The sequence below is a fragment of the Condylura cristata genome, unplaced genomic scaffold (assembly GCF_000260355.1).
Source record: "Condylura cristata isolate star-nosed mole 26May11 unplaced genomic scaffold, ConCri1.0 scaffold00002, whole genome shotgun sequence".
In the NCBI taxonomy this organism is placed as follows: domain Eukaryota; kingdom Metazoa; phylum Chordata; class Mammalia; order Eulipotyphla; family Talpidae; genus Condylura; species Condylura cristata.
Genome location: NW_004567103.1, coordinates 28,440,976 through 28,463,518, shown reverse-complemented (window position 1 = coordinate 28,463,518; position 22,543 = coordinate 28,440,976). Strand labels below are relative to the sequence as shown.

At 39.1% G+C, this 22,543-nt stretch overlaps 1 protein-coding gene across 2 annotated transcripts in view; it reads right to left on the bottom strand.

The window, feature by feature from the left end:
* The window catches only part of ANKRD44 (ankyrin repeat domain 44), a 172,608-nt gene that overhangs the window by 12,486 nt on the left and 137,579 nt on the right, over nucleotides 1-22,543 (bottom strand). For both annotated transcript variants that reach the window (XM_012728683.1, XM_012728685.1), the window contains exons 17-21: nucleotides 11,731-11,932; nucleotides 7,684-7,771; nucleotides 6,340-6,457; nucleotides 4,594-4,810; nucleotides 1,315-1,402 (exon numbers count right to left, since the gene is read on the bottom strand). In XM_012728683.1, the coding sequence (XP_012584137.1) occupies nucleotides 1,315-1,402; nucleotides 4,594-4,810; nucleotides 6,340-6,457; nucleotides 7,684-7,771; nucleotides 11,731-11,932 (713 nt within the window). The remainder of the gene's footprint in view (nucleotides 1-1,314; nucleotides 1,403-4,593; nucleotides 4,811-6,339; nucleotides 6,458-7,683; nucleotides 7,772-11,730; nucleotides 11,933-22,543) is intronic.

Below are 22,543 nucleotides of genomic sequence, written 5' to 3'. Positions count from 1 at the left end.
CTAAATTGTGTCCTTCAAATCATTTTTACAGCATATTTGCAGAAAAATGAAGGGATCTGAAGCTGATTGCTAGTGATCTACAGGATGAGATCACAGGTGAGGTACCTGCTGAAGACTTTGCCTTTACAATTTCTCTTACATACCAAGGGCTATGGCTAAGTCTCACTCAGATTTGAGCTCCACTCCTTTGTATGCAGCTCTCTGATCCAAACAAACTTTATCAAAAATCTTTTAAAGAAAGGTGGCTACTAAAGTTTCCAGTAAGGTTCTAGGACAGTTATTTATTGGAATCCACAGCAGGTAGTAGCAGCTAAAGGATTAATTGGGACCTTGAGTTCAAAACACAAGTCACTAGGAGACTTGGGAAAACAAGAAATCTGGACTTTTGTGCCCAATGGCACATCAAAATCTAAGTGAGCAAAAGTCAGACCACTGAGAGTCATTAGGCCATTCATCACTTTGCCAAAGAAGGAATAGATATATTTCTAATGGGAATTCCAGAAGCCAAAGTAACAATATTGTTGGACGCAGGTAGATATTCATCATCCAAATCTAAGATATGTGAAGGAGGTCAAAAGGTACAAACACCCATTTATAAAATAAACAAGTCATGTGAGTATAATGTACAGCATGATGGCTACAGTTAATAATACTACATTGCATACTTGAGAGTTACTAAGAAAGTAAATCTTAAAAGTGCTGCTTAGCTCATAAAAAATATCTGTAACTATGAATTGTGACAAATGTTGCCTAGATTAATTGTGGTGATCATTTTGCAATATGTCAAACCATTATGTCATATACTTAAAACTAATGTAATGTTATACATCAATAGTCCCTCAATAAAAAAGAAAAAGAAATTTTCTGTGTAACAAAGGACACTGTCATACACCACAAATCCCCAACCAGCAGCATATCCCTCTCAGGTACTAATCTGACACCCCAAAACTCAAAATCCTACTGATATAAAATGCCTTTCTAATTTTCCATAGGCCCATTGTTATTAACCCCAACCCATTTTTAGAATTTGACAGATGAATGGAGGTTCAGCTGAAGACCCTTCATCTGGTATGTAAAGTACCCCTTCGCCCTGTCTTTGTGTAATTTCCCTAATGTGGGATGTGAGCAAAAAGCTCCTAGAAAATCATTAACATTAGCTTTAGCACTTTGCTATCAGACCTATTTGCTTTTAAAAGAAAAATGGAATGTATTGGTCCTATTTGTAATCTAAAAGCATTTCCTTTTCTTAAAAGGCAATTTTATTATGTGTAGTTAAAAAAATTAAACACCATTACTTCCAGCATTTCTACTTACATTGCACAGTGCAGTGGAGTAAAAGGATTACCGACAAATTTGCGAAAACATTTTTGCTCCAAAAGTACCTCTATACAGTTTTCATTACCTGCAAGGAATCAAAAGAATTTGAAAAGGTCCAAGAAAATAACTTACCACAGTCTATTTTTTTTAAGTATAAAATTATGGCTATGAATTTTCCTGAATTGACTGATTCTTCATTCTCCATGGAATAAAATTCACAAAATGTCATTTATTATGCTCACAGGTGTTCTGAGACATAATGAACACATAAAACAGTGATATGGCTTAGTGACAAGAAAGGGATAGAGAAGAGACCTCATTTGCAAACAGAATAGATTCTACGCTACTCTCAGCTCTTGAAAAATAGATGCCTAAGAGAGTTATGTCTCAGTTTGGCTGTATTTACAATAGGAAAACACCTTCCACCCATATAAATAGGCCCTCTCACAATTATTTCTGTGAGTGAAGGAAAGCTGTGATTGATAGAAAATAGTATTTGACATAATGCAAATAAAAGGGCTTTGCTGTTAGTGATCGTTTAAAATGACACCAAGAATACTTCCTGCAAATAGCATATATCCAACACGTATTAATAAAAATAAGTGAAATAAGTATCCAAATCACTTTATTACTCTTTGCTTACTTGTTATACTATCTTAAGCCACTGACTTGCGGGGTGGGGGGTGGAGGGGTGGGGGGGTTGTACATCTCTGTTTTCCACATATAAAATAATTGGACCAGAGTACCTGTCCTACCTATGGCAATGTTTTACTTGATAAAGTACCTAAATACGATTGTGAAGAACATGCAATTGCTAAGGCTAGAAGACAAAGCTGTTTAGCGGTGGTACACAGACTGTTGGCCTGGAGTCTCTTTTCGGCTAAACTAAATGCTGAATTACAGTTCCCCTATGAACTACCTCAGAATAATGAAGATTGCAGAATTTTCAGTATTAAAACACAAATCAAACTTTTTCTTGTGCCAACAGAGAGAAAAAGTACAACTGCTTTTAGAGAGATTAGAGACAGTTTAACTTCCCAACTATACCAAATCCTCACTTAAGTAGTCCCAGACACTTGAAAGCCTCTATCAGTATGAATTCCCCAAAGGACCTACCTTAGGACAGCATCTACACATAACGTCAGAGAATACATGAATCCCAATCCAAGGGTCAGTGCAGATAGGGTTGAAGGTCAAGGAACCAGAGTAAAGGATTCTGGGAAGATGGAGCCTAGGCCTCAGGAATGGGAGAAGACTGCACTGCCTGCTGAATAGCTTAGGGGACAACAGCTTCTCCACCTGGCTTGTAACAAGAGACGCCTTATGAACAGAGACTTATCATTTCTACACCTCCCCTCCCCATCCCCCCCCCCACCCACCGGAGAGAAGAGGTAGTTTGCCACCTGCCATTCAGATCAGTACCTCTACTACATCTTCTCCTTTCTGTAGGGTTTCCAGACAGATGTCACAGCTTGGAGACTCTAATGATACCAACTTAAGAACTTTTATTACATTTTCATTACACTTCATCTTCTGTTTTCCATTGGTTCTGACATCACTAAGAACTACATTTTCTATTTGGTTAGCTTGATTTCATTCCCTTCTTGCCACTGGAGAACTGAATTTTTTTTTTTTTAATCTATTAAGTGATGGCTGTGGGAAGGTTAGAGAACCCTTTTTGATTAGCAATGCTCAAAAAACTTTCTGGGCCAAATAATCAGATTTTCTGAGTGAAAGTTTTAACAGAAGAGTTGAAAATGGAAAATAAAATTATAGAAGCAAAGTAAGAAATATCAGAGGAAATATCCATATGAACTAGAGGTGGGGACATTTTGTAAGCAAGACTGGGAACCTAGACACTCTAAAAGAAAAATACGACAGACTCATCAACATAAAAGTTCATACTCTGTGCTTGTAAAAAAAAAAAATGAACAAGGAGCCAAGACAAATGGTAGACTGAAAGAAAACATTCAAACACACAGGAGATTCCTATCTCTAAGATAAGGTGCTCCAATAAATGTATGGGAAAATAGAATAAAAGAGTAATAGAAAAAGTAATTTCCAGAAAAGGGGATATAAATACATAAAGACACTATAAGATAGGAAACACAAGATTAAAATGATGAGATTCCACCCCCTCTTTGCCCTTCAAATGGACAAAAATAAAAAAAGGTATCTTGGGATGGCAAAGACTTGAGAAAATGTTTGGTGGAACAGCAAATCATGACACACTTTTTTGCAAAGAAATTTGGCATAATTCACTAAAATTTAAAAATATGCATGTCCTTTGATCAATAATTTTATTCTGGATAGGTTTTAGAATTTGAGATACCATAATATGAGCATACTTACAAAACACAGCAGAATTTTTTATAATGCAAAAAAACCCTGAAAACAACTGGAATGTCTATCAATAGAGAGCTGGTTGAATAAATAACAAATTCTGGTATACACACATGTACATGTACAACTACATCCATCTACCTGTTCCAGAATAATACACAACTCTTTAAAATACTGATCTATATTCCTACATATTAAGTAAGGATATCTGCAACAGAATGCTAAGTAAAGGTAATAAAAAAGAAAATTATAAAATTATATTTATTCTAGCTTAAAAAATAGGTGGACATAGATTTACATCTATTAATATGCTTAAGGAAAAAATCATGAACTAGAAGTACCAAATTATATCAGAAAGTGAGTCTGGAAATGGAGTCTTATTTTTACTTTAGACACTTCAGTATTTGTGAAATGTTACAGTTAGCATGCATTTCCTTTGTACTCTACAGAGTGAAATAAAAAAATTTAAAGTCCCAAGTGCAACAAAATGAATGGGGGATGTGAAACATGGAAAAGAACCCCTCAAAGACAAACTGATGAAATCATTTGTCGTTTTGTAGCCAGCGTGACAGGTTATTACATCTTTCTGGTTTGTTTTTAGCTTTATTAGTTTAACTCATTGATGGAACTGTGGTCGTCAACTCATGGAGTTCGGAAACCTGATTAAAACTGGTTGTTTTAATACACCAGAATTCTGATTAGGAATTATGCATTATTGTAACAAAAAAAAGGGGGGGTAGGAGAAATAAATTTTTACTGCATGAAGGCATCATGGCAGCCATGGAGGGAAAAATACTAGAACAACAGCAGGCATTGTGGATGCAAAGAGTGGAGGCCATGGTTTCTATAGTTATGCCATGTTCTTACCTCCACTGAGATCACAGTGATGCTGGGATAGTGGCTACTGGAATCGGTTAATAACAATCAACTCACCATTGTAACAAGCCCAGTGCAACGGCGTGTAGCCTTGATTATCCTTGAAAGAACAGTCCTCCTCAGAAAGTGCCATCTGGAGTAGCTCACTCAGCCAGGTGGCGTGGCCACGAGCAGCAGCATAGTGCAAGGGTGTCCTCCCTCTAGCGTCTTTACAGAGAATTGACACTTCTTGCTCCAGCAGCATTTGCACACATTCCTCGTGTCCCGTTATAATCTGATGTATCACAATTAAAGTCATAAAACAAACCTCAGTAGGGCAGATGACTCAGGAAACCAGTGGCTAAGTGAGACTGAGTTCAGAGGAAGTTAGCATCTGTCTGGGTCTGAAGAGAAGTAGATTCTGTCCTACTTCAGAGGAGACAGGCTGGACACTCCAGCAGGAGTTATGACACAAGTCTGTGAACCCCAGCACTTTGGGACCATCTATTGACTCTCCAAACATAAGCATGAAAGGTATCATGATATAGTGGAAAGTATCAGCTTTAGAATCAAGAAGGTGTGAGTTAAAGCCCGACTCCCGCTTGTGAAATCTGGACAAGTCAATTCACCTGCCCGTGCCTTACTTTATATTCCATAAATGGAATGGTTGTAATAACCTCATGGACTGTTAGGAGGACTTCTGACATGTACAGAGGCTCCCAGTTGGTGCATGGCCCATAAACAGAAATAAGAACTATAATTAGGACACTTAAGAGCTCTTCTTCATTTATCATGGTCTTCAACACCATCCTCTAAACAGCAATTTTATGGTTTCTACTTTAGTTTCACTTAGCTTATTTGACAGGTTTTAATAACATATATGTACAAAGACTTGCCTAGAGGATACATATTTCAGGGGTGAAGGGCAATATTTGCAATAACTAGATATTAAAGATAACAACTATCTGGCCCTCCCTGGTGGCGCAACAGGTTAAAGCACTGCACTAAGAAGCTTAAGCCACTTCTGCATGAGTTCGATCTCCGCCTGCCATGGAGGTGACCACATGGCGCGGGAGACCTCTCCTGACCCGCCCGCTGCTCCCCTCAGCAGTGTACTTCATCAATCTGCCTGTTCTGCTCCCCACTCTGTCCCTGGTGAATCCTCTCACCCTCCACATCTCTGGCCTGTACCCCAGTTCTGTATGAATAAATAAATAAATCTTTTTTAAAAAGATAACAACTATCCAACACTAGGTAATCATTAGAATAAATTATGATATCTCAGCATGATGGAGTGTTAAAAAATGGTAGGTCAGAAAAATATTTAATGACACAGGAAACAGTATGTGACACACTGAAAGGAAAAAAATGCAAGTTACAAATATTCAAGAAATCTTCAGTATCCTCAAAGCTTTAAAACAAATTATATAGAGAGAACAAAAAGTTATGACTATAACAGAAAAGTGGTTATCTTCAAGAGGCAGGGTTACTGGTGATTGTGAATTCATTCTCTCTGCTTTACAAAATATTTTTGAAAAATTTCTATAAAGTGCATGCATTTTGTAATCAGAAAGCAGAATCAATTTCATCAAGAGTGGGGGCTCATGGGCCTATGGTTACAACGTAACACGAAATTCCAAGAGTTCTTTAAGTGTGCTTGCCAAAATTTTACCTTTGGAAAAGATTTTGTGATTGCTTGGTGATATTCTGGTTAACTGGCCTTAGGAAACAATCTTTTGATTAAAAAAATTATATAGAAGTAAAAAGGAGAAAACTAGCTTATTACAAAATTGTTTGACTTAAAACTAAGGGAGATGTACATACCCCTCTATGTAAAGCCGTGCATCCCATGATGTCAACAGCATCCACATTGGCTTCCTTTTCCAGTAACAACGAGACAGCATCAATGTGCCCATATGCTACAGCAAGCATCAGTGGGGTTCTAGGAAGAGGGATAAATTAGGCTTTTAAAAGAAGATTTTTAAAAGGCTTCCTACCTTCAGCAAGAGGGCCTTCTTCTCTTTGACTTTTGTCTCTCCTCTTAACAACTGCTTAATGTTTTCTGTGTCTCCACTTTGCCACATGGTACATGAAACAAGCAGATTGCTTTGGTCCCACATGGCCATCAAGTGGGATGGAGTTAGTGGGATGGTCACTACTGGGAGGGCAGGCGGCATTTTAAGAAATATTAGTTGGGTAGGGGTTATGTAAATGTAGAGACCTTCTTGGTTCTGTAGAACAGCTCTACTTTCAGAATTTTCCAGCTTGGACTTCTGCTTAAGATTTCATTTGAACAAAGCTTCACTATCTTTAAGAAAAGTCTGATTAAGTCTACAGAAAAAGAATGGAGGGCTGGGGTCTAAGCGATGAGGTCCTCACCCATCTGTCTAGATGAGCCCCCAGTGCGGTTCCATTCTGCATTCCTATGTATAAGAGAAGACTGAGTGGGGAAGATAGCAGAAAGAAAGTACTGTGGAGAAACAGACTCAAGAAAAAAAAAAATAGAGGAAGCTTATGATAGGGATAACTTCTTAAGGTCTGTCCTATTGCCATTATTAACTTTTAAAATGGGAATGGGGCCTTCCCTGGTGGCACAGCAGGTTAAAAGCACTGCACTAAGAAGCTAAAGCCACTTCCACATGAGTTTGATCCCTGCCTGCCCTAGAGGAGATCCACATGGCATGGCAGACCTCTCCTGACCCGCCCGCTGCTCCCCTCAGCAGTGTACTTCATCATTTGGCTTGTTCTGCTCCCCACTCTGTCTCTGGTGAAACCTCTCACCATCCTTGCACCTCTGGCCTGTACCCCAGCTCTGTATCCATAAATGAATAAATCTTTAAAAAAAATAAATAAAATGGGAATGGAGAGCGGGGGGGGCGCAAAAATGGATAGAAAGAAATCAAAAAGGAGGGAATGTATTTTAAAGGTTATCAGGATACCTTTAAGTGGGTTCTTTTTCATAAAGGTGGACATACTCACACACCCAAGTACATTTGTTGGCTATATATTCAAGCACAGAGCCACCATGTGATTATTGGACCCTCACCTGTGAATTTCCCTTAAATATGTACCCAACCGAGAACTCAGCAGACAGGTATCCTAGTTGTTTAACAAGTTAACAGGTCGTGATAGAAATGTCAGGCCCAGAGCAAATGTGGGAACACTTACTGTCCTTTGGCATCTTTCACATCAACCGCTTCTGGGTTGTCTGCAATTTCTAGCAATAACCGCAGACACAGTGTGTGACCATTAATTACTGGAAAAGAAAACAACAGACATTCTCTTAACAGACCAACACTACATCTGCCCCTCCAAGATGAAATTTATTTGGACTTCAAATTAGTGGCTTTCAATCACTACTGACAGATATCCCAGGTTTTTAGTCCACGCTACCTCGGGGCTCACTGGGACCCCGCGTTTGTGTTACTAACTTTTTTTCCCCTTCCTTCTATCACGGCACTTTGACCTTCACCTTTCTCATTCCTGGCTTCTGTATTAAGGGTTTTATTTTCTTAAACATGACATTTTTTTTTTCTCATCTCCTTGTATTGGACTGATAATCTCTCCCCATTTTCCAGTTATCCTTCTCATTCCTCTAAGAGAAAATCACCTGTTCCAGATAATCATCCCATATCCAGCCTGTCTCCAGTCCTTTTTAAAAAGAAGGAAGGGAGAGAAGGTGGGAAGAATGAACAGAAATAGGATGGGGAGAGTAGAGGGGGAGGACGTGAAGGAGAGGGTGAAGAGAAGAGCAGCAAAGGGGAGGAGGGAGAAGTGGAGAGGAGGTTGGGAGACCCGAAAGAAACAGGCCCTGCTCTCTCCCACAGCCCCATTTTACATTCTGAAGCAGTTCTTTGAGCAATAGTTCTGACTGATCTGTGGTGGCTGAAAGAAAGCAAACCCTTGAGCCAGAAAGATATACAGGAGCCACTGACTCACTGTTCAACTGACTTACAGAAGCGTTTCCTGTGGCTACAGGACTCTTCTGCCCAGGGTTCCTCAACCACAGTCCTTCTGTTTTTTTGTCTTCCAGGGACGCAAGCATGCTCCCAGACACTCTCCCTTTCTTTCTCCTTCCCTCTGAGCTTAAATGCAGTGCCTTCTCATTCCTTTCCAGGCACTGTCCTGTGGCCCTTATCCTGCAAACCCAGTGGGGGTCAGCAGTGGGCAGGACATATGTTGGCCTTGACCAGCTGGGGCAGGAATACACAGATTAGCCCCTATGTGTGTGCCTGACAAGATGCTTCTTTTAGCTGTTGATGCCAGGGGGCTAGAAAGCAAACCTCCTAGGATGACATTCCCTTTGAATAAGATACTATTCCTCCAGCTTATTTAATGGAACCAGAGCCTTAGAATAGACATGATTTTCCACTCAGGGAATAAGATGAGAATAAATATGTTTAAAATTCCAAACATGACCTCTCCTCTCTGCACAATGAGCACACCACATAATACATGGCATTTACCTCATTATGGATATGGAGAGAGAGGGAAATGGATGCAGCAATGTTAGGTTGATAAAGGCTCTTCTAAGAGCTGTGTTTTACAGTCCTTTTTATTACATGCCAGTCATGAGAGAAAGCTAATTTAGCAAGGACACATTTTTTAAAGGATAATATATATCAGAATCAGCTCACATTCATCGACACCACTCAAATTAACTACAGGAATAATGCCCATATTTTGCAGAACACTGCATTCAGCTCGTTCAGAGCAAAACTCCATTTATGTCTCTCGGGAGGAAATTTTGTGGACTGTAGTACAGGCCATATATTATTGTTGCTGTTGTTTTTTTGGTTTATTTAAAAAATTATACTAAATCTGTTGCCACTGGTAAAACAAGGAAGGAGGTTAATGTATGCCAGAAAAGGAAATGATTTGGTAGAGGACTGACAGTTTAGTGCATGAATTAGAGAAACAGTTTATTTTGATTGGTTCCTCTTCTGTACCAATTTGACATTCTCTAGCTAATCATAATCATGATAGTTTCAAGGGTGTTTGATTTTCGGTTAATCAGAAAAGGGGGGGAATCTAAGTTCCTATTGTTCATCTAGTGTGTTGGACAACAAATCAATTTCTTCAGTTGTGCTTTTTGGGATGGCTGTATGTGGGATGATATAGTTGCCTTATGAATTTATATAATACCTTTGGGTAAATCACTTCTTATTGTGAAAGTATAGCCAAATTAGAATTCTTGTTGGCCTCTCACATATGACATCCCCCAGCCCCATGACCTTCTAGCAAAAAAATGCTAACAATCTCCTTTAGCTGTGTCCTGCCAAAGCCAGCTTTGTCTCAGGCTAGCTCAGCCTTTCCCTGGTTATGAGTGACAGTCATTTTTCATGCTGCTCAGAGAACACAACTGTCATTGCAACTCTGCCAAAACCTTTAATATTCATCCTGGCTCCTGTTCTTCACAATACTCCCAAGACTTGGGGGGGGAGGGTAGGGAAGGAAGGGGGAAATTGGCCTTTGAAGTGAGTTGGAAATGACTCTGGATAAGCAGATCCCCAAAGCACAGGCTAAGGCTTCTAATCAGGAGACATTTTGTGGAAGACAAAGTCAAATGACAGCCTGCCTCTTTTTAATGAATGACATAAAGGAAGTCCAAAAGAAGGGTGGCATCTTGACCACTAGGGGGCTCCATTGGACTGCAACCTATATCACAGAGGCAAGTGCCTGACAATGATTGTTTTTCATTGTTTACCTGTTCACAAGGGTGATTTTCCACAATCAAAACAGACCCTTTGTAATTGTCAGGAAGTACATGGTAACTAAAGCAGGATGCTTGATTTAATAATAGGCAACTAATCTTTCAGAAGGAGTACGGAATTTGAACTTTATAATGATACCAAAATGCATAGGGAGCAAAAAAGACTAACAGAGTAGGGGAAAAAGGATTTATAATTTAACCATACCAACCATTGTTAACCTCAATAGCTAAGTTATCTTTCCAAGAAATATCATTTCCAAAAATTAAGCAACTGCCATGTTTTTTCTTTTCAATTTCCATGCTGTTTTTCTTCAGTGGTTTGGATACTCAGAAATGTGGATGGAAATATTTCCACAAGGTCAAACATTTCCCAAGTAAGAGGAATAAAGTACTTTGAAAAACTGTCTCCATTCCTTTGTATCTTCAATATACCCTTTATTTCATAAAGTAAGACAGTTATTTCTCTTTACAAATGGTATCTTTTCTTCTGAGAAAACTCTAGTATTGTTGGAATTTCCTGACCTTAAAAACATTTATAACTTAGCTGAGCTAGAGAGTCTTCCACATTATTGTTATAACTGTGTAAATGTCTAGTAGGGACTTCACATAATTTCATTTCAGGTACATTAGAGAAAAAAACAGCAGAAAAAGCAAATTACTAAATTTTTTGATGCATGCACTTTTTTAGACTCTATTTTTATACTTGCTGTCTCAAGAATTGGGCCAAAAGCTAAGAAGCATCATTTAGTCTGCCAGAATGATATTATTGCCATATTATTGTCTGGCAACTCCATTTACACAAGAGTTCTGAATTACCATTACTTTTAATGCTTTAAAATGTCCTGTGATTTTGTTCTCTGTAACTCATCTGTATATTCTCTGTAATGTGTGTAAGATCACATTAAACCTTATCTTTTCTTCAGATAGTTTTGTGAAAGACCTTGACCAAAGAAAGGATCTAAACTTTCTCTAACTTAAGAAAGCCAGGTGAAGTCCACAAGATTATCAGGTAGTCTTTTTAGTATTGTATTATTTATATTAAAATGGTGATATATGTCATTTGTCCAAAATCATAGAATGTAAAACACAAAGAGTGAACCCTAATGTAAACTGTGGACTTTGATGAGCATGATGTGTCAACGTAGATTCATCAAATATAATAAATGTTATTGCTCCAGTAAAAGATATTAAAAATATGGAATGCTACATAAATTTGGGGGCAGGGAATATTCAGGAAATCTTTGCACCTTTGAATTTTGATGTGAATTTAAAACTGCTCTATAAAGTGATATCTTTAAAGAATCAGAGTCTGTCTGATTAGAGAAAAACAATCATCTCCAAGTAGACAGTAGGCCAAAGACATTTGGATAAACAGGCACATCTGAGATGAAAAGAAAACTATTATTTTAAAAGCCATGATAAAAGAAGAGGCTGTTATTCTTTTACTCAAACTTTAAACTAGACCCCCAAACTAGGGGAGTCATATGTTTGATAAAATCTACCTGAGGCATGAAGTGGGGTTCTTTTGGTTACGTTGTCTTTTACAAAGATGGATGCACCCTGGTTGACAAGTGCTTCCACACATTCTGTGTGTCCCTTAAAGGCAGCCAGGTCCAGAGCAGTGCGGCCTTTCTCATCCCTGATATCCAGGTCCACCAGAGACTGCAGCAGAACTTCCAAGGCTTGGTGGTGCCCGTTGTAGGCCTGCAAAGGAAAAACCAGAGACTCAAAGCTTGCTTACCTCAAATCCCACAATACTCCACAGGAGGAGCTAAACCTCCATTGTCACAGAGACCACCCCAAAGAGTATATCAGATACTTGTAGTAATTTATTGAAATAGGCAAGCTAGAAAGTTCAATTGAAAAATTCTAATGCGCCAGCCTCATAGTTACATGTATTTCTTCATGTTTTTTCCCTTTTGTCAAATAATTTGCTTCAAAGGCACCAATGTATTATTTAATATACTCTTATATTTGAACTTATGAGTCTAATAATAGAATACAGATAAACAGTTGAATGGATTTATTTATATCGTACTCCATATGTCTGTTCAGTTTGAAACACATGGACACAATTAGAATAATTTTTTAAGAGATTTGCTTGTTCAATCTAGAGGGAAAAAAATTACCAAAAACCTAGAACTTTGTAACTTAACAGAGGCAAACAGACCTTTTGTTATAGTCTAATATTTTAAATTTGGGGTAAAAATGGAGCACCTGTTGGACACCAACAGGAGACCAATACAGACTACCAAGGAGATTCATGCTTCATTGACCAGAGATAGGTGGAGACTGTGGTACAGGATGGGAGGTTGCTGTACAAAATGTAGCACTACTATTTAGCCAGAAGCCCTGGGGAGAGAAAGGAAAAATGGTGTCCAGGCACACCTCCTTAACTAATGTAAAATGTACAGAGGAGCTGGGGTGCTTTGGAGTTCTGGCCCTCACTGAAAATAAGGACAGTGGGCCCTCCCTGGTGGTGCAGAGAGTTAAAGCACAGCACTAAGAAGCTAAAGTACGAGTCCGATCCCCATTCCAGAGGTGACCCACACAGCATGGCAGACCTCCCCTGACCCGCCCGCTGTTCCCCTCAGCAATGTATTTCAGTAGATCCATCAGATCTGCTCCCCACTCTGTCTCTGGTGAAGCCTCTTACCTGCCCCTGTACCTCTGGCCTGTACCTCAGTTCTGTATGCATAAAAAAATCTTTAAAGAAAAAAAAAAAAAAGAACAGTACACTGGGTTGCACCCCATCACCCCAATCCCACAGGACTGGTATTCACCTTTAAAGCACACTGACAGCTGAAAGATTGAAGAGATTCTGGTTTGAAACCCAAGAGGGGAAATACACTGACAGCTCCGCACACATGAGGCAAACTCCTCCCTTTTACTCCCATTAGTGACTGAAATCACCAGATCCAGTCAAAGATATAGAACAAACATACAGAAAATTTAATGGAACCATCAAAGACCTTGAATTGCCATAGCATCCTAATGAAGAAAAAGAAGAATGATGATATCACACTTTCAGACTTTTAATTCTACTAAATGGTTACAATAATCAAAACAGCATGGCATTTGGTGTAAAAATAGACACAGAGTAAATGGAATAGAAAGCACAGAAATAAAACCACACTTATCAGGACAGCATACAACGAAGGTGCCCAAGAATATACAATGGATAAAGGATAGCCTTGTCCACAGATGGCATTGGGAAATAGTCATATGCAAAAAAATGAAACCAGACCTAGCTTATATTGTCCACAAAAAATTAACTAAAAATGGACTAAAGACTTGGTTGTAAGACCTGAAAACATAAAATATATTGAAGAAAAACACAGCAATACATTAAATAACTGGCTTTGGTAATGTCTTCACTGTCTTGACAAAAGCAAAAATAACAAATGGGCTATTTCAAACTAAAAAGAAAACAAATATATCAATCAAAACTGAGAAGACTGAAATAAAAACTTCTCCAAAGTCACTTAACTGATGACCAACAGGCAAATGGCATAATATTCATCACCACTTATTACCAGGGAAATACAAATCAAAACCACAATGGGACACCACCTCACACCTGTGAGGATGGCTCATATCAAGACCAGAAATAAGTGTTGGCAAAGAAGTGGAGAAAAAGGTACCCTTGTATAAAGTTGGTGGTAACGTATTTTGGTCAGCCCCAATGGAAAACAGAATGGAGGTTTTTCAAAACACTAATTAGATCTCCAAATGAGAAAGAAATCCATTCCTAGCTTCCTTTATGAAGAAATTCAAACACACTAATTATAAAGGGTTTATTCACATCTATGTTCATTGCCAACATTATTTACAATAGCCCAGTTATGGAAATAACCTAAGTACTCAAGGACAGAGGAGTGTATTAAGAAGATATGACATATATTTAAAATGATCTACTACTCTGCTATAAAAAAACGACCTCTTGCCATTAGTAATGACATAGATAGAAGAGCAGGAGATAATACTGAACAAAATTAGACAGAAGGAGAAAGACAAGTCCAGGATGGTTACTCTTATGCAGAATACAGAGGAATAAACAAAGGGTAAGGCAAAACCAAGCCAAAAACAGAAATCTGTAAAATTTAGCATACTAGAGGGAAAATAGGACAATGAAGAGCAAAGTGGGGAGGAGTGCAGTGGACTATGGTGGAGGAGTACCGGACCCTTAGTGGGTGGTGGGTGAGAATGGCTCATGTCAAGACCAGAAACATCTATCCGAAGAGTTGTGTAAACCTATACACTTGAATCACAATATTACAAACTGGTATTACCTCTATTTAAAAAAAAAATGCATATAATGTTAAAAAAAAAAAAAGACCATATACACAAGGCTAAATACATTGCAATAAAAGACAGAGAGGCACTAAAGATATTGGGGTGAGGAGGAAGTAAACAAGTAAACATAAAGGGCGAGGCAGATCCTCATGCTCCTGGAAGTCAAAGTTCCCTTTATGTCCATTGTACATTTTTTTTCCCCTACTGCAGCTATTACTCAAGGCACAATTTCTTTAAAAAAGAGGCTTAGCAGAGACAAAAAGACTAATTTTCTTAATATACAAAGAGCTCTTATAAGCCATTTTTAAAATTAGGAAAATGTGCAAAGGGCATGAAAATGCAGCTCCATGAAAAAAGAAATATTAAAGGTCAATAAATATAAAAAGTATATTTTTATGGTAATATTTTCCAGGAGCAGACTGCCATTGATTAAGTTTGGTAATGTAATTAAAATGAAGTGAAAAGACAATCTCACATACACTCTGTTGGTAGGAGTACATTTTAGTATGACATCCATGGAAAGTCATTTGATAAAATCTATCAAAAATTGTTTTCAGCAAGTTGCATACAGTGCATGTAGTGTATATAAAAAGCAATTCAAATAACATCTATGTTTGATTCATAAAAATTTTAGAAGGATAGAAGAGAAATGACTAGTGGTAATTACTTGTAGAAGTAGAGGTCATATATGAGCATATGGACTTATCTTAGTCATTTTTAAAATGTTTGGATATTTTTTCCTGAGTGTTAACAATGAAAACAAGATTTTAAAAGGAACTATAGGGATTAAAAGTACTAAGAGGAACTGTATAAAATTTTTCTCACTGAGTTACTTTAATGATGGATTATGGTTATTATGTTATATACTAAATATAAATTGTATATACCATGCAGTATAATAACTAAAATGCTGATGTAACCCCTCATTTATAGCTCAATTTCTAACTTCTCCCTTTACTGCTAGATTTATCTATTCAACTGCTTATTCATAGTGCCACTAGGATATCTATTTTTTAAAAAAGATTTATTTATGTATCCATACAGAAGTGGGGTACAGGTCAGAGGTGCAGGGGCAGTGAGAGGATTCACCAAGACAGAGTAGGGAGCATACCAGGAAGACTGACAATGTACACTGCTGAAGGGAGCAGCGGGTGGGTCAGGAGAGGTCTGCCGTGCCATGTGGGTCACCTCCCTGGCCAGGAGAGAACCCATTGTGCCACCAGAAAGGGCCCCACTTGGATGGCTAACATGCATTTCAAGCTTAACATATTCCCAGCTGAATCCTTAATTTCCTTCCCCAAACTTGCTCCATCTGCAGACTTCTCCATCTTAGCAAATGGCAACTTTATTCTTCTCAGAAAAGAAACGATAAAAATATAAATTTAAATTATATTTTAATTCTCAGAAGATAAAAAGTCCTTGGGCTTAGGTCCAAATCTCTAATGTTATCTTTATCTTCCCTTAGAAACCCAGCACTTAAGGTCTGGAACAAGAGGGCAAGTGAGTGATGAAAAATAGCCACTCTCAGCCACTCTACTCCCTATCTTGCCAAGCCTGATTATGGGGATATATCTGCTGAGGGGCACATTTTTCTAACTCACACAGAGGTAGCATCAGATTTTGTGGTATCTGCAGGAAGACAATGGCCCACATTCCTCTCTAATTCACACACAGGTGCATTGTGACTAGCAACAGCCCTTCATGCCACTTCCAGGCCACTATCGTCTTTACTTTCTTCTTTCTTCTTCAAATATCTAGAAATTAGCCAGTTCTCAATATTCAACCACCCTCTTTTGCTGGGGTTATTGCAAAAGTTTCCTCCTACCCTCCCCAATGCAGTCTGTTACTGGCAAAGCCACGGGATGAAATCTTATAAAAAACCAAGTTGGATATATTACTCTCTATGGCTTCTTCCTCCACAAACACTAAAATTAAAAACTTCATGACCATTCAAGCCCTTAGGTTTTGGCCAACCACCACCTTCATTTTGGGCCAGCCCCTTGATCAGTTTCAGCCACACTACTGCCCCCTACAGTTAAACGCATCCATGTCCTCTCTGGGCTACTGTACCTGTTATTGATGTTTCCTACACCTGGAAATGTCTTCCCCTGAGAGGCACATGGCACTCCTGGTACTTCTGCTTCAAACAGCATCTTATCTGGTGTTTTCCATAGTCTACATAAAACAATCCTCCACTCCCCACCTCAACATCCTCCCAGACAGGCATTCTTACCTCACATATCTTGCTTTATCTTCACTGTACTTCTTGCTACTTGTTATCTGTTACGTATCTATGATTTATTATCTGTGAGTAACAGGATTGTGTATGTTTTATTCACTAGTGTGCCCTAGAATAATGCCTAGAATGTAGTAATCATGCAACAATTATTTGAAGAATAATATAATGACTTATTATTATTCATTAGTATTATCAGTTGAAATGGATTTTTAAAATAGCAACTATTTATTGATGGGACTGCACTGAGCACTCCAGTTCTAGCACCTCATTTAATCTTTGTAACCATTTTTGTTTATAGATGAAAAAAGCAAAATAAACAATGGCAGTCCTTTGAGATTGGCTAATGAATAAATGAATGAATAATGCATTTTCTCTAAGATCAATTAGCTAGTAGATGATGAAGTAAGGATTTGAAATCCAGAATCTGTGACCTTAAAAATCTCCCTGGTGGCACACCGGGTTAAAACACTGCACTAAGAAGCTTAAGCCAATTCCGCATGAGTTCAATCCCAGCCTGCCCCGGAGGTGACCACATGGCTGGCAGACCTCTCCTGACCTGCCCACTACTTCCCTCAGCAGTGTACTTCATCAGTTGGCCTGTTCTGCTCCCCACTCTGTTCCTGGTGAATCCTTTCACCTCCGCATCTCTGGCCTGTACCCCAATTCTGTATAAATAAATAAATCTTAAAAAAAAAAATCTCCCTGGTGGCACAACGGGCTAGGATGCAGCACTGCAAGCTAGCCTCAGCAGCTTCAGTGTGAGTTTGATTCCTGGCCACAGAGGTGATCCACAAAGCGTGGCAGACCTCTCCTTACCCGCCGGCTGCTCCCCTCAGCAGTATGCTTCATTGATCTGCCTGTTCTGCCCCCCACTGTGTACCTGGTGAATCCTCTCACCGCCCCTGCACCTCTGGCCTGTACCCCAGTTCTGTATGTATAAATAACTCTTTAAAAAAATGTATCCATTTAGGTAATATCTTATTATTGCCCCCAGCAATTTCATTTAATTGACTCTGAAAGAAAATCTTTTTATCTCTACGTGTAAAGGCAGAGATAACAGAATAACAAACATTAAATCAGAAACCTAAACTCCTTTTCTAGAATACTTAAAGTGACTTGAAAGGAGCTATGAGACAAGAAAGTAGAGTCCTGCAGCTAACTTCCAGCCAATTCCTAAAAAACTGCTCTTATACTAAACATATGGCTTTCTTTGAAACAGGAGAATAACATCTTGTCTGTTTACCTTTCTCTTCTGCAGACCATAGCTGCAGAGGATTGTACGTCTCTGGTCTACCCTAAGATCTGCATCAACGACTGACAGGTTGAGCACTTGCTACGTGTCAGGTTTTACGGCACATGTACACCTCACTTAACGCACAAACCATGGTTTGAATACCATTGTTATCCCCATTTTACTGATGAAGACACAAACTGGTAGAAATGCTACCCAGGTCTCCTGCTGTCACCCAGCCTTATGTGATGGAGCTGGGATCCAAGACAGACCAGTGGTCTACAGCCTGAACTGTGGGCTTTACATGAGTTCCCATGGAAAGGGAGCAACAAGGCTTAAGGAAACTTCAAACATGTATAAGGATGAGAGGAGAGAGTGAAGAATTCCCATATGCCATCACCCAGTTTCAGCCATTATCAGTTTAAGCCATACGTGATTTTAAGTAACCTTGAGAGCACCTGCCTCCTGCAAATGGAGTCGGTGGTAACTGGGAACCCACATCAGGGTGTAAATCAGCCTTGTTTATTTTACTCTGGCCTGGATTTTGTGGATCAGCAGAAAACTGACTTTGCATAACACTTCCTCCTACTTTAAATTGCAATGGTAGTGACTGATTTCAGCTTACTTCACATTCAAGAGAAATTAGTCCATGTAGAGAATGGTAGATTTGAAAATGCTAGTCCCGTTGTACCAGCTACTATTATGGCAAAGTAAACATGAAAATTCTGTCACTATGACTTAGCCAGGGAAAACAGAATCAGCAATTTATAAACTGCATGACTATCTGCAAAGCATGATGGCTAGCATATTTAGATTTAATGAAGAGAAGGCACAGATGAAAGAAAAAGATACACAGGAAGGAAGCTGGTAAGGACTCAGCACTGTTCAGAACAGCAATCACATTAAGATCCACATAAAGGGATCCACATAAAGGCGCTAACTCAAGAACTCACTCAGTGTCGTGTTAAAGATCCCTGCCCTATCTTCTTTAATCCTCACAACAAAAATATAAATCCATTATCATGTACTGAAGCTAAAGAGGCTTAATATTAAAATAAAGTGGAGTGAACCCTACTGGTAATTAGGAAAGCTTCAAACTTCTAATCCGTATTTTGTTTTGTATCAGGCACTTGAAAATTCTCCTAATGAGAGAATGGTTGAAAGATTAGCCTCACTTATAGGATTCCCCTTGTTTATTCTTCTAGTCTAGCTTGCATCTCTTGAATTTTCATGGCACAGGCAATAATATACAGAATTAAAGATATACAATCATGTAGACTAGATTGCCAAGGCAATTCACAGGGAATAATAAAGGTATCTTTATTATACAAGAATGTTCATTTACCTTCACATTTCAGAGTTGAACCCGGGAAACAAATATAATAGGGATTTTATTTTTTTCTAATTCATTTTAGTTTATTTCTTTTTAAGATTTCTTTCTTTTTTTTTTTTTTTTTTTTTTTGTGCATACAGAACTGGAGTACAGGCCAGAGGTGCAGGGGCAGTGAGAGAATTCACCAGAGACAGAGTGGGAAGCAGAATAGGCTAACTGATGAAGTACACTGCTGAGGGGAGCAGTGGGTGTGTCAGGAGAGTCTGGCATCACCTCAGGCACAGGCGGGGATAGAACTCATGCTGAAGTGGCCTTAGCTTCTTAGTTCTGTTTTTAGTGGAGGTAATATTAGGCTAGCCCATCAGGTATTACCACCAGCATGCACCACTAACTCACTGTCCACCATCATAAACCACTGTGCTGCTTTCCCTCTGTGTTCTTACCTTTCTCCCAGCCTTTCCTCCTTGGTGCTTCAGTTCTATGGTCACTATGAAAGGTTAGTTTTAAAGCCTATCTTTGTCTTACTATTGGTTTAGTTACTTTATGATATGGGATTACCCCCTTCTGTGGTTAAATGCATAAGTGTGTTTATAGGCAGTTGTATGGTTCTTGGAATGAATATACATATAAAGTATACCATAAAGCTTAAACTCTCTGGAAGAAACTCACATAGTCAGTGAAAGGATGCAAATTGTCTTATTTCTCAGTAACCATGCTAATCTAGGTCTTTAGCAGGCAATTCCACAAATAATTTCTGAAATAACTAGAGAGAAAGTAATCATACAAAAGGACAAATATACTGGTTTAAAAAGCATGTCATATTTTGTTTTTCTATACACAAGCCAATTTAAGCCTTCACTGGAGGTTGCAATCAAATATTTTAAATTTGTTTTTACCAAATATCTTTAAGGGAAGAAATTGCATTAGGTAAGTTAAATAGTTTTTAAACATGATTAATTTCTCTGAACTTTTTTTGATAGGAACTGAGGGCAATGAGAAGAAAGAATCTGGGATCATATCAAATTCCACAATTGGTCCTTCTGGAAATCGCAACAGCTGGAGTCTTTCATTTGCATAGCCCTGTTCTTGATTTAATTTTTTCAAGTAGATGAAATGCTTATGAAATTCACTGGGCTCATAACCCTAGAGACTTGAATCATTCAGCCAGGAAATAGTAACTCAAGGCAGGTCAGGCTTCTTGTAGCAGCCAAGGTTTGGGGGCATCTGGATCTATTTCATTGTTAGAATGCTTCTACCCAACAAAGATGAGCCTTGGGTTTTTATCAAGTTAATTGCTCCAGAGGTCCCTGGAGGGGATGATGGGCACACTTGTGAGGATTCTTGAAGCAAACAATAATTTGAAAAATGTTAACATTTAGAGAGCAAGAATAAAATAGTTTTGAAATTAACCCACTGCTATTACCCTAACCAAACGCATCATTACTTGTCTTGCTTCTGCTTTGCTCTCTTACAGTTAAACTCAATACAGAAATGAAAGTGATCATTTTAAAACGAACACTATAAATCATGTTTCTGCAAGACCTTCCAAACAGTTTCCTGATTTGTCCCTAGCAAAAGTCAAAGTTTTTAACAATGAAACACAAGGCTGACATCAGCTAACTGCATATACATGCCAGACATTGTGCAAACTGTATTACATGTATAGCTTATCTCCTCTCCCCAATGGCCCTGTGCTAACAGCACTGCACTTCTCTTCATGTTATGTGTGGGGAAACTGAGACATGGGAGGTTAAGTATGTGCCAAGAGCAAACAATAAACAAGTCACCCATGACTTGTGGCTGCCCTCTTCTGACTCCCTGCCCTCCGGGAGCTGGGAGATATCATCCCTCACCATGTTCCCTTTGTCACTCTGCCCCCACCACTGTGGCACTTTGCTGTTTTGGGAACACAGTGAGCAGAAACTTAGCATTTCTTCCCAGAATGCTCTTCTGCCAGTTAGCAACACGGGTAGCTCTGAAGGTCTGTTCAAATGTGAGAGCCTCTGCTATGTAAAACAGCACCCTCTCTGCCACCCCATGCTCCGTCTCACTGCAGCACTTATTACCATCTGTCTTGCTATATCTTTACTTGTCTATTTTCTCTCCTAGACTAGAAGACTTACAAGGACAGAAATTGGGTTTCATTTACTACATCTCCAGATACTGGAACAGTGCTTAGTGCATACAGAATCAGCATATGCCCAATGACAGAATGGTATTCATGTTAATAACAGTGAGGCTGAAGTCAGCTAACTGCCTATACGTGCCAGACATTGTGCAAACTGTATTACATGTATGCTCGTCTCCTCTCCCCACTGGCCCTGTGCTAACAGCGCTGAAATTTTCTTCATGTTATGTATGGGGAAACTGAGACATGAGAGGTTAAATGTTTCAAGAGCATACAATAAACAAGTAAATTAACACACTGGAGGTTTTGGGGACCCTTAACTAGCTCACTTCCTTCTGCTTATACTTGGGAAAACCATGTTCAGGTGAGCTGCTAGTGAGAAGACGTCAGGGACCTCATCGTGGTGTGCACTTCCTAGGTCTTGCCAGCTGCAGGAACACTAAAGCCTAGCTCTTTCCAATGATGTCATATTGTGCTGTCTTTATCTCACAGGAAACCACAGAGCTAGCACAACGCTTAGCACTCAGTAAGCACTCATCAATAATTTGTGGAAAAGAATGAGATGACAATTTTTAAGGCCAAGTCTCATTTCAGGTTACTAGTGGGCTTGGCAGTAAATCAACCCGAACATCAAAGAACATGAGAATTCTGTCTAAGACAACCTTTCAAATATGCTTCTCTAGAGCAGCTAGTGCTGTTTGTGAGCACATCCCCATGAACAAGATGGATGCATGCTTTAGCCTGAGTTCACTAGATGCAAAATGTGTGTGTGTTGTAGTGCAGCTGTACTGGTTGCTAGGACGAAGGGCATGAGAGTGGGGTGTCAGCAGTTGTGGTGGCAAGTATGTGGAGTCACAGGCAATGAAGGGAGGGCTCCATGTAGTGTGATGGCCTAGTCCCCTTGCACCATGTCTGAATACTTACATAGACATGTTTAAAAAATGCTTTCTAGGCCCTCCCTGGTGGCGCAGCGGGTTAAAGCACAGCACTGAGAATCTAAAGCTGCTTCCACATGAGTTCGATTCCTGCCTGCCCCGGAGGTGACCACATGGCGTGGCAGACCTCTCCTGACCCGCCCGCTGCTCCCC